Genomic DNA, 15,337 nt, shown 5'->3' with positions numbered 1-15,337 from the left:
ACAAATACTGCCAGTTTAAAGGTAAAGTAGATAAGACACAAAAACACACCAGAAAAGTAACAATGCTGTTCTTTTAATTATATTGTAATGTTATTTGGGAAAACCTGGATGCTGAAAGAACTTGAGAGTATGTCCTCATCCTGCCTCCAAGTTTCCCAAGTGCCAGTATGATGGATCTGTTGGAAACAAATATCCAACCTTTAAAAACCCTACATCCAACAACCCCGACGGAGCCAAGGAGATATTTATTGCCAACGTCCAGCACACCATCATGTATTCTTTGTCCATGTTTTAACTGATCAGAGCACATTTGGTGGCATAAAAAGCACTTGTTCAAAATTATGTAGGTGCTTGTAATGTTAGATGATTAGTGTTTGCTAGCACTGCACTTCATGAAAAGGGCATGAGATAATGTAAATAAAATATAAAAAACAAATTAAATATGAAAACATGCTCCATAAAATGTAAATAGATATTTTTATTTCTGCATATCACTGTAACCGAGAGTATTTGCATTTTCAAAATCAGAGAAAAAGTGATGTTTTCAATACAAACTGGCAGATATCCTTAAGATGTGGTGCACAATATTCTTTCTTTATTATATTGTAAATTAACATTAAATAAATTAAAATGAAATCGAGTGAGTTGTTGTTTGGTGCAAGTTTTTTTTTTTTTTTTTTGCTTACTTTTTGATCTAATGGATAACAAACATAATGTGATGGATTATGAGGAACTGTGGGGAACATCAAGATTTTATGAAAGAAGCAGTTGCTTTGATAATGATAAATTTACAGTTGAAGTCATTTCTGGCACACACACACACACACACACACACACACACACACACACACACACACACACATACACTTTATGCCATTGTTGGACATTGTTTAACTTGAGTCACTCCTGAGTCTTGCTCAAGCGAAAGCAGAATGAGAAAACCTGCCTCCTGCTCCTACCAAATAAGCTTCAGTCATAAACCTCCACAGCAGTCATGACTGAGTTGAAATTGAAGCCAATGAATGGAACAAAATACAGACTTGTTGCTTAAATTATCACCAATTAAATTTTCTTTAACTAGGACTGATGGCAATAAGGCAAGATAGGTTTATTTGTAACACCACATGTACTGTAATGTGCAAGTTAAAGTGCTTAACATAAAACAACATTAGAGAATGTGCAAGGGAAACATTAAAAAGCCAAAACCAAGGAGAGGTTGAAACGAAGAGTCATTACTCTGAAAGTGAATGAATAAAATAGTGGTTGGAACGGAGGAAAATCCCAGTTGGGAAAAACCAACTAATTTCTAAAATTATTGCTCAATCGACACAGAAATGGTGATGAACCAACATAGTTATTGGACAAGATTTCTTAAAACTGATGTGTAAGTCTCTCAAATAGTTACACCACACCAGTTCTAAGTGCTGCATGTTTTTAGTGTATGAAAAGTGCATTTTAATAAAGATTGACTGATCACAGCAGACATCTGATGGGGATTCTTGCTGCAGAAGGCGGTCCACTGTAAGCAAATATTCAGTGAGCCAAAAAAACCAAACTGTCAAAGTTCAAAAGAGTTTTAGAAAAAGTTATACACTTATACAGTCCAAAACCATTTTATCAATAACAACTTTAATATTGGCACATTTCAACATACTAGTATAAAAACCAGTGTGGTGTTTGGTGAGTCAGGGTGTTTATTTGTAATTGTGACAGATGAAGAGCTGGCACCAATTGGCCATGATCCTGGTTTGAGCTTCATTGTCGGCCAGAATCCTTTTGAACTGTGCAAAGTAGAATTTACTCAATTAAACATATGTTTGGTGTAAATTTATAAATTGAAGTATTACTTCATCACGCACCAACAATTTGTTCTGTCTACAAAAGGCATGCTAGCCCATTCACCTCATTGTTGAAAATTAGGAAGCACTCTCCATGGCAACTGGAGCCCTTTAAGGCGGTCGCAGCTAATCTTCAGGAGATTACTCCGCTCTTTCTTCTCATAAGAGGGTTTTTACCAACAGCACCAATGCCCAAGAAATCAATCTCCCCAACCAGGAGCTGGATCCTCTGTTTATCCTGTGAGGACGTCTTTCACCTAAAAGAAAACAAACCTAGTTACAACAGCAGAGAGGTGCTGAGTAAAGATTGGCAGGCTTGGTTCTTCCGGTGAGATTTCTTATATTTGTCTATTGCAGGTGTTACTGTAGCTTTCAGGACTTCGGGGGCTGATTCGACCTGTGGGTGTCCAGTGTGGGAGGATGCTGGAAAGCTTGGCGTATTTTTGCTCTGTATATTTGATCCTTGATGACTCAGAGATCATGCATATTAATAAAATGTTTCAGCATCGCTGGGGCTTTAAGCATGGGGTTCTTACAGTCAGCATATCACACACAGTCACTCAAAACAGCTCCATTTCTTTCTCTTGAACTGTTGATGCTCCTAAACCAAGAAATTATTCCAACAACATAATGGTGTTGGAGCTCACTGTTGGGGAAAAAAGTGAAGTCACCTGTATGGGACCTCTACATTGATTCAGGACTGTTTGCCTGTTCATTATCAGTGGCTTCTTCCTAGCTCCTAGTTTCTCCTCAGTACTAATTATTTTCTCCACAGTCCCCCCTGTTCATACCCCTTCCTTTTGCCCTTCGCTCTCTCTCACTTGCCTGCACTAATCCTTTTGTTGTGGACTGAGAGGCCCAGGCTTTGGCTGACCATTTGGTACAGTAAGAACTGGTTCAGTTTAAGGGTGCCTGCCGAGCCTTGTGGGCAGCTCAGCCGCCATATTATTAATGCCTAAACTCTCCACTCCTCTATTTCAGAATCTTTCTGTGTCTGTTTCTGTCTGTCTGCCTGTTTTCTATCTCTCATTTCCATGTTTATTTTCCAAAGCTGGATCTAGGAGTTTTAGGGAGTCTGCAAGGCCTGGATTGGAACATGCACTTCAGGAGCACTGCTCCATGTTTGCTGCCGCTGCTGCAGTTTTGTCTGCTAGGGAGAGTGCTCGGGGGGGATAGGCAGAGTCAAGGGTACCTGCCAGAGACTCTCAAAGCCTTGGACCTGCCTCTGGGGAGTGACGACGAGCCTCAACTCCAGAAGAATGGAACCAGCGTGCTCATCACCAAGCTTCTCTGGGCTGTGCAATGCACAGAGAGGACCGGAATCTCTCAGGACATGTGTGAGAAGGTAAAGCTTACATCTGTTTTAATGTAACCACTGGATCTGTCACCTAATTATAGATGACATAGTTTGTGCTGTTGTTTCATTATATTCACCAAGCATGCATGTTATGACTGGAATGTGAGTGCATTGGGAGGCTTAAACATTTGACCTTTATGAGCCATTCAGGCTGAGTGGCTTTAGACACCCCCCAGTTTGACATAATATCCACCAGTCCCAGAGCTGGACTGTTAATGGGACAGAAATTTTGAAACCAAACTCCAGATTTGGCTGGCCTGTTTTACTAGAAACAGCGCTCCATTCCCTTTTACCTTTAATATATGTGGGTAGACCTGTTGGGCCTGTAATCACCTTTCAACAACACAACAACAACATAAACTATCCTGAGAGTTCAGGGAGAGAGAAAGTCTTAAGATGGCTGTTTTGTATGCTTAGTATTCATATCATTTGGTGTTTTGTATCTTAAAGTTTTGTCTGAAAATGTTCTGAACTTCATGTTTGGGATATTGTTGTTATAGTGCTTGACACCAGATGTAGCCTTCTCCGTGTTAGAGGATGATGGGAAGGCTTACCTCAGTGAGGAAGACTACCAACAGATCTCAACAGTTCTGCTGTACTACATCCTTAATTTGCAAGATCTGTGCATGTCATCTGCTGCCTCCCTTTCATCCCTTTCATCCTCATCTGGGAACATTCAGTTTTATGTTTTATCCCTCACCAACCTACATCCGGCAGAGGACAATAGCTTCCTGTCATACAATGAAATAGAAAGTATCCTGCAGCTCATCAACGAGCACTATCACCCCTCCAACCAAGACAACTCTGATATGGAAGTAAGAGAGTTTTTTTTCTCCTGTCATATGCATTTTGCCTGCAAAACACACAAACAGATACTCTATGATTTCACAGTGTGTCGGTGCAGCTCATCTCTTGAAAGATGTTAACCTTAAGGAGAATCCAGGCGCTGGAGCCACTGCTGTACCAAGACTTGCAGCAGCAATCATCAGCCATATCCTCCAGGGTGGTTGTTTCAGGAAGAGGAACCTCCCATCCCCTGCCTTCTTTACAGACTACATCTTTCAATCTCTAAATTGCACGAGTAATCTGCAGATTATTGGTAAAGTAAAGAGAATATTGGCATGTGTTTTGTACTTCATTACAGACTTTTTCAGAATGCATCAAACATGCTGTCCACTTATAATAAGACAGAATCACCTCATCAGGAGAAAAGTTATTTAGCTCTTCTGTTTTGCAAAATAATAAGTCTGAGGACTGATCATTTCACTGCTAAACATTCCTTCATTGTAAAACACACATACAAAATTAATAAAACTGCCATTGGTTTTGCATTAATTTCAAATCAAGCAGAGGAAAGTATGATCAAAGCGGCTTGTTATTTCAAATTTACATGTTTTGAAAAACTTTAGCTTTATTTCCTTAACACGTAAATTGGAATTTCTGTCGCAATCTTGCCATGCTGTGGAATACTTTTATGTCACAAATAAAATAATAAAATAAAATAAAATAAAATACAAAAATACTGATGCATGATATCGATGATCCAAACCTCATGCTGTCTTGTGATCATTGTTCTACTTAGACCTGGAGGAGCTGCTTCATCAGTTGGGAGTAGGAAGCAAGAGAGTGATCCACTCTCATGGCAGGAAGAAGAGAAGCATCGCAGGAAGTTCACAGAACCTGGCCATGAATTCACTGAACAGCTGTGACCATGAGACTGAGGGTTTTGGTAAGGATTGGGCACAGGTGAGACAGACATAAACTAATCTTTGATCAAGTTCTGGAATCGCAAAATATTTATAATAGCATTGCTTTAAAGTAAATTAAGTTGGAAAAATTGGAGTTAAACAGCTTCCTGCTCATCTCCCAGTTACTGTGTTTTCTTTTAACTATCAGGTATGTTTTTCTGCCAATCAACTGGTGGATATTTTTGCTCTGGATCCTCATTTGCCCATTTCCAGAGAGCACTTCAAACAAATTTGCCCTGCCATTATTCAGCAGTTGCTAGGCAATGCCTGTGACATTGTAGAGCAAAACACAAGAGGGTCTCTGCCAACTGCTTTGGAGAGTAAGACATTTTTATCTCATTGTTAATCTCTGCAAACCGTCAGCATTTAAAAGAAATGTTAAATAAATTTAAATTTTAAAAAGTCATCATGGTTATCGATTAGACTTCAGGGTTAAAACCAAAGCAGTTTTAATTAAAGTCTTTCCGTCCTGCAGAGTATGGCTACAGTACAGCTGCTGTCTTGCTCATCACGGTGGGCTCCATGTTCGGCATCTGCCTCATCTTCTTCAACTCCTGTCAGGAAACCTACACACTCATCCTGCAGCTGTTTGTGGGCCTGGCAGTAGGAACCCTGTCAGGTGATGCTTTGCTTCATCTCATACCACAGGTAAAAGCCATTGCAGCTCAGTAACAGAACACACATTTGTGTTGTTTGTGGAGTAATTTTTTCCCCCCCACTTTGCATCCTTTTCAGATCCTTGGCCTCCATGACAACACTCACGCTCATGATGACTTCACAGAAGAAAAGGAGTATTTGTGGAAGATTCTGGGCCTGATTGCTGGAATTTATGGCTTTTTTCTTATTGAAAGAATATTTTCCTTTTTAGTCCCGTCTCATGGCCACGTGAGAGCTTTTATCATGACTTTTTAGCCATTGTTGGTTTTCCTCATCTGGCAATTGAAGAATTAGAGCTTTACAAAGACTTTTGTCATGACTGTGCAGACCGATCACCAATCGTCAGCTGACTTCCTTTTGTTTGCAGGGTCACTCCAGTGATATTCCCTCAGAGCTGAACTGCACCAGTCCGTCACAGCGGGGCAAATCCATCTCCACCATCCAGCTGGTGAGTCCCATCTAAACACAGCTGCTCAGTTTGTGTTTTTTTTTCAAGCTTTGCTGGCAGAAAATTCTCATTTCTGCTTCCTTGTTAGGTTATAGAGTTCTTGAAAGTGTAGTCAGCAAAACATCAAAATGATTTTTACAAATGTCTATTGAGGACAAACTAATAAATATTCCAAATCTGTTTTGGAAAATGTGAATGCAATGTGCATTACAAATTTTAAAAAGGACCATTCAAACCTTTTAAAGCATTTATCAAATGTATTGCAAGCCTGAAATGTTAAAATCAAATTTATAAAATATTTTGGGTCGATATGTGTGCAAATGAATAAGAAATAAAGTTAAGTTATTTTAAGATTTTATTTTATTTATTTATTTATTTTTTGTTTTGTCTTGTTTTGTTTTTGTTTTTTTTTGGTTTTTTGTTGTTGTTTTTTTTACTTATTAATGAGGTTGTGAACATTGTAGGACATTGAAATAATTTTAGAAACAAAGTTACACATCTGTTGTGTATTCATTAGTTTTCCTCCATTGAATATTGCACATTCTTTAGTTAAAAAGGCTCCCAAAACGAGAAAGATATGAGCACTCATTGGCCCGTCTGATAATGAGACAGAGGGATTTGTGAGCTGGTTGAAAAGTCATTCTTACTTGTTTTTTCTAAGTTTTTAATATTTTTTTAACCTGTCCTGTACATCAGAATTATTTCCACAGGTGCTCCTGATGATTGTCTGCTGTGTCTTCTTAGGAACCTTAGGATGTATATTGTGTCTTTACGGGAATAGCTGCTGGTTGTCCGGTTTTTCTGTTTGTGGTTGGTTGCATAATAGCTGTGGTTGTTTTCTGCCTTTTTGTGTAAATTTGCAAAGAAACAGAAAAAAGACATATAAACACATGTATGGCAGAACTAGAGGACCGGGGCAGCGGCCCGCCAGCCCCATCAGGCCCTGAGCATAGGTCATGAGCAGGGTCCCTGGGTAGGCACAGTGCAAAACCTGAGAGGGGAGGCTCAGACAGCCACAAAACCCCATCACCATCCAATGCTATTGTTAATCCACTGAAATGTTTAAAAATTCACTGAAACTCACTGAAATTCTGTTATGTAACAGGGAACGAGGAGTAATGTGGGAGAGAGTAAAGGAACAGCATGTAGGATGTTGGAAAATAAGAAGAACTGAATTATCCAGCAAGTACATCATGGTTGTATTTAACTGTGTACACTGACAAATTGGTCAGTTGGCTTCATTTAACTTTGAGATATCAGATTTTAATAAAAGTTTGAAAGTTAAATCATCATTAAACCAGATATTTATCTTCAGATGTTTATCTTCAGTTATATTTTATCTTGACGTGTCAGTAAGAAACTAGAAGTCAGAGTTTATGTTTGTGCACAGAGGGGAGGGGATCCTGTGTGGGTGGATGTTAGTGTCATGATGTGCATGAAAATGGAGTATGATTAGGTGTTCACTGCTTTTCTATGAAACTTGCTTTTATTTGATTAAAGAACCTGTTTTGTAAAGAATTGTCTCCATGTTGCAGGGGCCAATGGATGACTTGGAGTGTACAGAAATATCCCCAGAACGTACCGACATCAGGAGCTCTCCACAACAGAGTAAGCTTCTTCAAACTACGCTGAAGTTTCTCTGAGCTAAATGCATTGTACTTAGTAATCAGTTTAGTAACACAGTTGCCTGGCATGGCAGAGTAATTGTCACGGTCGAAAGATGAGCTTATATGACAGACTCTCCTTTGTCTTCTCAGGACAAGGGGTTCCTCTGCTGGCAGTGATGGTAATTGTAGGAGACAGCCTTCACAATTTTGCCGATGGCCTGGTTGTTGGGGCGGCTTTCTCCTCTTCAGCTGAGACTGGCATGGCCACCACTGTGGCCATCCTGTGCCATGAGATCCCACATGAGATGGGTGAGGGATCGCTGTGATTGCTTTACTCTGGTACAAACAGGAATTAATATTTCTGACTCCCATATTGCTGCTTTTTCTTTTTTAGGGGACTTTGCAGTGTTGCTCAGCTCCGGACTCACTGTAAAGACTGCTGTGCTCATGAATTTTCTTAGTGCTCTGACAGCCTTCATGGGCCTCTACATCGGACTGTTTGTTTCATCAGAGACAGAAGTGCAGCAGTGGATCTTCTCCATCACTGCTGGGATATTTCTCTATTTGTCCCTGGCAGAAATGGTAAGACTGTGTCCAAAAAGGATAAGAATAATATATTTTACTTATTTCTAATTATCAACATATCCCAGAAAAAGACCAAAACATAAGCTATTGATGTGCTGTTGTGCATTCCTCTATATCTCAGAATCCAATGATATTGAGAAAGAGGAAAAGCTGTAAAAGATGGCCGACATTGTCATTGGGGTAGCATGGTCTATTTTGAGTCGCTCTCACATCACTTCCAACATCTGATATTGTTTTTACATTAATCTCTGTCCACTCTTATGTTACCAGGCTAACAAATGTTAGCCGCTGAAAGTGTTTACACATTTTAAACTCGGGGGAGTTTCTGAAGATTCATTTACTGCCTTTTGACCTTAACCCATCAGCCGCAACATTAAAACCACTTACAGCTGCTGCGGGCAACATTGATCATCTTGTTACATTGTAATATGGTGGGAAACTTTATGTCCTTACATGGAAACAGCACAAAACCATAACAGCAGCCTCCCATATGGGGAAAATGCAACCTGCCAGACCATGAAAAGTGTTTTGCAAAACCTTGAGGAATACAGCACTTAACCCAAGGTGTTGGCCCAATCTGATGAAGCATCTAAATGATATGCATGAACAAGCCAGAACCACAGGCATCACACCACAAACCTACAACAATTCTACAGAAAATAAAGATTCTCCAACCAAGATTTCTTTGAGCCCTGTCCAGCCAGTGTACAGCCATGGAGGGAAGCATAGCAGCAGCCCTCCTGCTCTATACAGCTTTGTTAAAAGCCAAAACTTTGCACCACCTCCTGGATGAAAAGTTTCTCAGTCATGTTTTCTAAAAGATAAAGTCTGATGACTGCTGCTTCTCAAATGTAACCTTGAGAGATATTTCAATTTTTAAATGGTGGTAAACACAGTAACCATTTGTCCTACACTGGCTAATTATCAACATGTTGATTGTCATGTTGGCATGATGACCTCCCTAAAACACGGCGCTTTAAGACAACTTCACAGAGTGCCTGTCGTGGCCTTACATGACCATATTTCTGTAGTAGAATGATCTTTTAGTCTTTTAGAGTGGTCTTTTTATGGTTTTTTTGGCCAATTATAAAACTAGATTAATTCCAGCCTTAACCCATCTTTCTGTCAAAATGCTGAAGGTGAAGTTTCTGCTTTCTTTTTTTCCCTTTTATTCAGCTTCCAGAGATGAATCGAGTGAAAACCGACCGACCGTGTCTCATGTTTCTCCTGCAGAACCTTGGTCTCCTGATGGGTTGGGCCTGTCTTTTGTTGCTTGTGCTCTTTGAACATGAGCTAAAATTTTAAATGCAGCTCCTTACACGCAGTGGAGCTGAAACAAAGATGTCCACTTCTTTTAAGCCTTTCTTCGACTTTTTAACGATCATCTCCTTCTCCTCCACAAGTGCAAGTGTTAGTGTGTGTTTTTAGTAAGCCATTAATGCTCTCTGGGTGTTTTATAATGTTTCAATCTCAGCACTGACGGGTCTTTATGTTTCTATGGGGCTAGATGCTTCTAATTTTTTATACTTGATGATTTATTTTTTTATGTTATGTGCAAAGGCTGACTTTCTATTTGCTTATTTGGCAGCACCAAGCAAAGATGTGCACATTGGTTGTTGTGCAAAATATTCTTGATGCATCAGACAATCACATCATTTGATTTAAAAGTACTCCTTATCAATGTTGGAAATCTGTTCTTTTAAACATAATTTGTTTTTATACACAACGAAAATGTTTCTTGATGTTGAACGTTTGTATTTGACATTTTCTCTTAAGGATCAGTGACATTTGGTACCATTCAGAATTAAAACGGAGACTGTTAAAAAGCTAAACTTTGATGAAATAAATACAGTTTAACAGACACTGCAGTCATTCATATTTTTGACAAAACTGGATTAAACAAAGCTTGATTAGAGCTCCTTCCTTATGTGTATTTAATTAGTTCTCTGCAGAGTGAATACAAGTGTTTTCAAATCCTAAAAGGCTCTTCTATCGCTTCATTTTTTCCTTATTACTTTTAGGAGATTCTGAATCCACGACACTGAACATGACCGACATCAGGTCTACAAATCTTGATTGGCTTAATGAAAAATTGATTACAATGACCAGAACTAGAACATCCTTGTGAGCCACAAGCTGCTGCTGGACGTATTTATTTATGAAGTCCTGTTTTGAAAAACCTTGTTCTCTTTCAGCTTCTCATCTCTCTGGTGTTGTTCTTTGTTTATGAGCCATTTTTGTGATCCAATATGAGGGCATTTCCACCCACCAGAGCTACTTGTTCTCTTCATCCACCAACCTGGATGACTAACACTCCTTGCTGTACAAGACAGAAACTCCAACCCACACAGTGCACATGCTCTATGGCGGTCCAAGCGGGCCTGTAGAAGGAGGCGGAAGAGGAGCAGAGTATGATCAATTTGTACAATAAGTGAAAAACAATAAATCAACTTGCTGCTGGAGAAAATGGATTTGTGATACTAACAGAGTGAGTGGGTTCGAGATTTTTCTTGCATTTTCTAATCAGCTTTGCTGTGATTAAATTCTGCAGCTCCAAACATCAACATGTTTCTGTAAAATTAGAGCAAGCAGTTGTCAAGTACTTACTCTACATGTCCGGGGAATCAGTTTAATTTCTCAGTTTTCATGGTGATTATGTTCATTTTCCATTCCAGGCTCACTGTCAAAGTGCAAAGTCAGTCTTATCGACTGCGTCGTGGGATTATTTGTCTACCATATAAGAAAAAGCTGACACCATTTACCGTGACTTCCCGAGCAGGTTCAAACAATAGAAGGAAGTCCGCTGGATTTTCTCTTATTCTAGCAAATTTGCTGTTATTTTAGAAATGCCAGCCATTTTGGCATTTCCAGGAAAGTGTGGACGTTATTCATCTGTGTGTAAATCTGCTTTTTAGCAGCAAAGAGGCATTTTTTGGCACGAGTGAGTCTTTTCAAGGCAACTGCTGCCAGGATGGAGGAAGGAAGGGCTTTTATCTGGGGCATGTTGCTGTATACACACCGAGCATCCCCACTTGCTCAGCAAAGACCTGTCAGAAGAGAAGTTCAACTCCAGGGTCATCATGACAGCAAAACCCACAAACAAGCTGTGAGAGAGACACAGAGCAGGAAACATAAAAATATTTTCCCTTTGATTTGAAATAGTCTGACTGAAAGTAATCCTTTGCACCTGATTTGTTAGAAAAAACAACACTTGATTGCGATGTTATTTCCTTTTGCTAAAACTCTGTTAATGACTTTTTAACAGGTATATGTTGTTTGAAGGCAACATGTGTTGTCACAGTGTTATAAACCAGCTTTTTTACCTGCTTACCAGAGTTTGCCTCTACAAATTTTGTAATAAAAAAATAGCTGGATCATCATTTCAGGAAAACTCCAAATGGCACCTTTACCAGGTTTAGAAAGTTACGTTTGTGTTTGGCGTCTCAACATGAAAATTCCTCTGTAATTCCTCATTTAATTTGAGCCACTGATGAGCAGTAAGTCCTTGACTAAAAGCATTTAGTTTAAGTGGTGGACATTGTTGAAATGCTTTACAAATTACGTTGGTATGGTATGGTATTATACACAGACTGAGTTGTAATATTTAGGGATTATTAAACCAAGTTAAGTTCAGTTTGTTTTTCATATGCAAATGCACATGAAGCCACTAGAGGGCCTTAATGAACAGCACAATTTCAGAGCTGTAATGAGAGAAAAGGGCCTCTTAACACCAGTTCGTGGTTAAATTGCTAATCTTACTGGGAAAAAAAAACACAATAAGAACTGTGTCCATGACATCCCATCTCATACAGGATCCTTGAAGAGCTGCAGTACCTTTACTTCACCTCACCAGAGCAGTAAATATTGCATGTTGATCATTACACTTGTTACACTACATTACTCCTTTCACAAATGTAAATAATTCTGTTTGCTACTCTTTAATTTTTAAAAAATGACTAAAATACTGACTTGTATCTTAGTTTGAGAATATTTCAATCTAAATACGAGAAATGCTTTAGGAAGAGCAGCTCTTTAAAACACTTTCAGGATGTAAAAAGTAAGTGGACATTTGAATCCACAGTTGTTAATAATTTCATGATGATTATTCTGCAGCGATCGAGTAAATAACCCAAGTAAATTATTTCAATAAAGGTTTGTTTTAATGCTGAAAAGAAAAAGGAAGGCAGAAAGACCTAAAATAACAGCTAAAAACAGCTGGCCTTCCAGAGCATCACAAAGGAGGAAACTTAGTCTTTAAAGATGGTCAAAGGCATCATAATTTAGATTTAATCCCTAGGAATATTTGAAGCAACACTAAAGAAGTTTTCAATCTTAAATCTCTGTGCTTGTGTTTTTTTTTGGTTTTTTTTGTTTTTGTTTTTTTTTAACGGCTCACTGACATTCATGATGCCCATTCCAGGAGATATTGCACTGAGACAGGCACAGGCAACTGGTTATCAAAACACTCTGGCACTTTTTGTTATGTACACCATCGCCGTATCTGCAAAGAAACTCAAAAGGAAGTTATCAGAGAAAGTGAGACATAAAACAGAGAAAAATAACAGAGCAATAAATAAGGGAAAACTCATCATCAGACTAATCTTTACTGGCTGGAGAGAGCAGGTTCAGAGCAGGATAGCAGGCCCGCAATGGGAGCGAGGATATTTCCGGTGGCCTGGGGGCACAAAGTGCTAGTCAAACGGAAAAATAAAGTCAAAGTGCTCTTTATTGGGGGGATTGATTGGCCTGACTGCTACTGGCATCCACTCACAGACTAAACCATTTGTTCTTGTAACTTGTCACTAACAGGACAATGCTGATTGGTCAGTTGCCTTATCAAGACTTTCTAAACAATGATCAACACGAACAGACAGTGCACAGAGGTGAAGCAGGTGAGAGGAAAGGGAAGAGGGTGGTGCAAATCTAAAGAAAAAAAAAAGGAAAGGGGAACAGAGAGGCCTTATTCAGACTTTTTTTAAAACTTAAGTATGTTGTGTGTTTATCTGGCTGTAAATCATATAAATGCAGCTATTTGGTGATTAAATGTTTAAGATGTCTACGGAATTAGTTTACTATTTTTGGATGTTACTGTTCCCATGGTAATGACATGGCTTATGTTACATCATAAAATATTTGGCAGGTCTTGATCCATCAAAAATACCTCCACAGGTGTTTTTTTCTGCATGTAAAAGTCAGACAACCCCTCTAAATCTTGGACATCTCCTATCTGTCTATGCTGTGTCAACTTTTTCCTTTTCTAATGTTACTTAAATCACATCTAGTTAAGTTGCTGTTATCACTTCTTCTTTATACTTTAATAATGAATATAGGTGTTGTTGTATTATTTGTACTACAGTAAACAGGCATCTAAATGATTTGCTGATAGAATGATACAATCATGTTGTTTATCTCAACATAATGCCATTGTAAATATACATGTTGTGGCTCTTGTATTAAACCTTATGACAAGGCTAGAGAAGAGAAAAAGCTGGGATAGTAGTTAGTAATTAACTGTGAATATTGGTCTGGAACAGGGGTGGAGAACTCTAGTCCTCAAGAGCCACAGTCCTCCAAGTGTGAGGAGTTTCCTGGCTGCAACACCTGACACACATCAGGCTCATTAGCATCTCATCAAAATATGCACAATCCTGCTAATTAATTATTTGTGTCAGCTGTTAGCCACCCTTGTTCTTGAATAATGAGCTTTAATGGTCTTTTAACCTATATCTGTGTGTACAGAGTGAGCATGTTAAACATGGTGGTGGAGGAAGGATGATTTGGGCTTCATGTCCCTGTCAGACAGACAAGATACCAGATAAGTCTCGAATTAGTGCATTTACATAGAGACTGACTCTATAAGAGACAGTGTATCAAAAATTGTTGCACGGTTTCTCAAGATTTCTTTTTAAGTCAATAGATATACAGAACCCAAATTTGAGCATTTCTAAGGTATACAACTGAATATTGTATGACCTAAACATAATCTTTACCTGTCCTTAACTTATATTTCTAATAAAGATTGTAAAAAGCTGCTGTCTATAATTCAGTGAATAACTTCCAAATTCCCGTAAAAAGAGGAAAAAAAGTAACTGGCTTCCAGGTATTCAGGCATGTACCTGAACGTCACATCAACAAGATCAGTCTGCTCTGTTTGGTCTGCTGCAGTGGTATAAACGTTCACCTACATTTGACATTCTGAGAAAGTCTTTTAATATAAGCTATATGAATGTATGTAGAATAAATAATGTCTTTTGTAGCAGCAGGTGCAAAACAGAAAACCCTGACGCCATGGCGGGGCCTTGACATCATATAGGTTATGTTTCTATCAAACATGTTCGTCTTTGACAGCGTGATGCACGTAAAAAAAAAATGCATATATCACGGTTGTCCACTTTTCTTAGTTTAAGATGTTGTATTCAGACCAAATGTGATCCACTTTTTCTTTATTATTTTTTTTCCCACCAGAAATGCTGTTCATTTTTATTCTTTGACGCTGTGAGGAGGTGTTGGCGTTGGATGAGAGGGCGCGAGGAGCAGGAGAGCTCTCGACCAGTGTGGGTAGCAGAGAACTGATGAGGAGGCTTCATGATGCTGAAGGCAGTGTTATCATATAATTCACAACATCATGATCATCGTCGGAATTTGAGAAAAACTGCAAACCTCTTCCGCCCAAGCCCCTCCTTTCACTCTGGCGCCGCTCACTGTGCGGCAGCAGCAGCGCCTCGTCTCTGTCAGCTTGCAACTCTTCAGTATTAAAGTGTAAATATGGTTTTTCGCTTTTATTATTGGCAGCAACCTCCGCATTTATCCAAGTCGCGAGGCTTTGTAGAATATTTGCTTTTTCAAATGGTGTAATGGTCTTCAATAACAGCTGGAAGACCAGAGCAGAAGCACCTCCGGACAAACACATGGAGACTCTGGAACACCCAGTTTTACAAGTAAGTTGTTTAACTGTAAATTTTACCGACTTTTTTTTTTTTTTTTTTCACTTTACTAGACATTTGACTTTCCCATGTTTCAGTAAATGTTTCGAATGTTTCTATATTTATTTTATTTTTATTTTTACAACAGACAGCTCACCTGTCTGCGTAAGCATC

At 38.9% G+C, this 15,337-nt stretch overlaps 1 protein-coding gene across 1 annotated transcript; it reads left to right on the top strand.

Moving 5' to 3' along the window:
- Positions 1 to 2,934: 2,934 nt before the first annotated feature.
- LOC306770808 (zinc transporter ZIP12-like) lies at positions 2,935 to 9,545 on the top strand (the record flags this gene model as incomplete). Its single annotated transcript, XM_079259775.1, has 12 exons — positions 2,935 to 3,183; positions 3,696 to 4,010; positions 4,087 to 4,294; positions 4,778 to 4,941; positions 5,092 to 5,263; positions 5,419 to 5,591; positions 5,679 to 5,828; positions 5,968 to 6,048; positions 7,584 to 7,656; positions 7,806 to 7,964; positions 8,050 to 8,237; positions 9,417 to 9,545. 12 exons carry the CDS (start codon positions 2,935 to 2,937, stop codon positions 9,543 to 9,545), a joined length of 2,061 nt encoding a protein of 686 aa, XP_079115901.1.
- Positions 9,546 to 15,337: the final 5,792 nt, after the last annotated feature.

The sequence above is a fragment of the Telmatherina bonti genome (assembly GCF_933228915.1).
Source record: "Telmatherina bonti genome assembly, chromosome: 20".
NCBI lineage: Eukaryota > Metazoa > Chordata > Actinopteri > Atheriniformes > Telmatherinidae > Telmatherina > Telmatherina bonti.
This window is presented reverse-complemented; position numbering and strand designations above follow the sequence as displayed.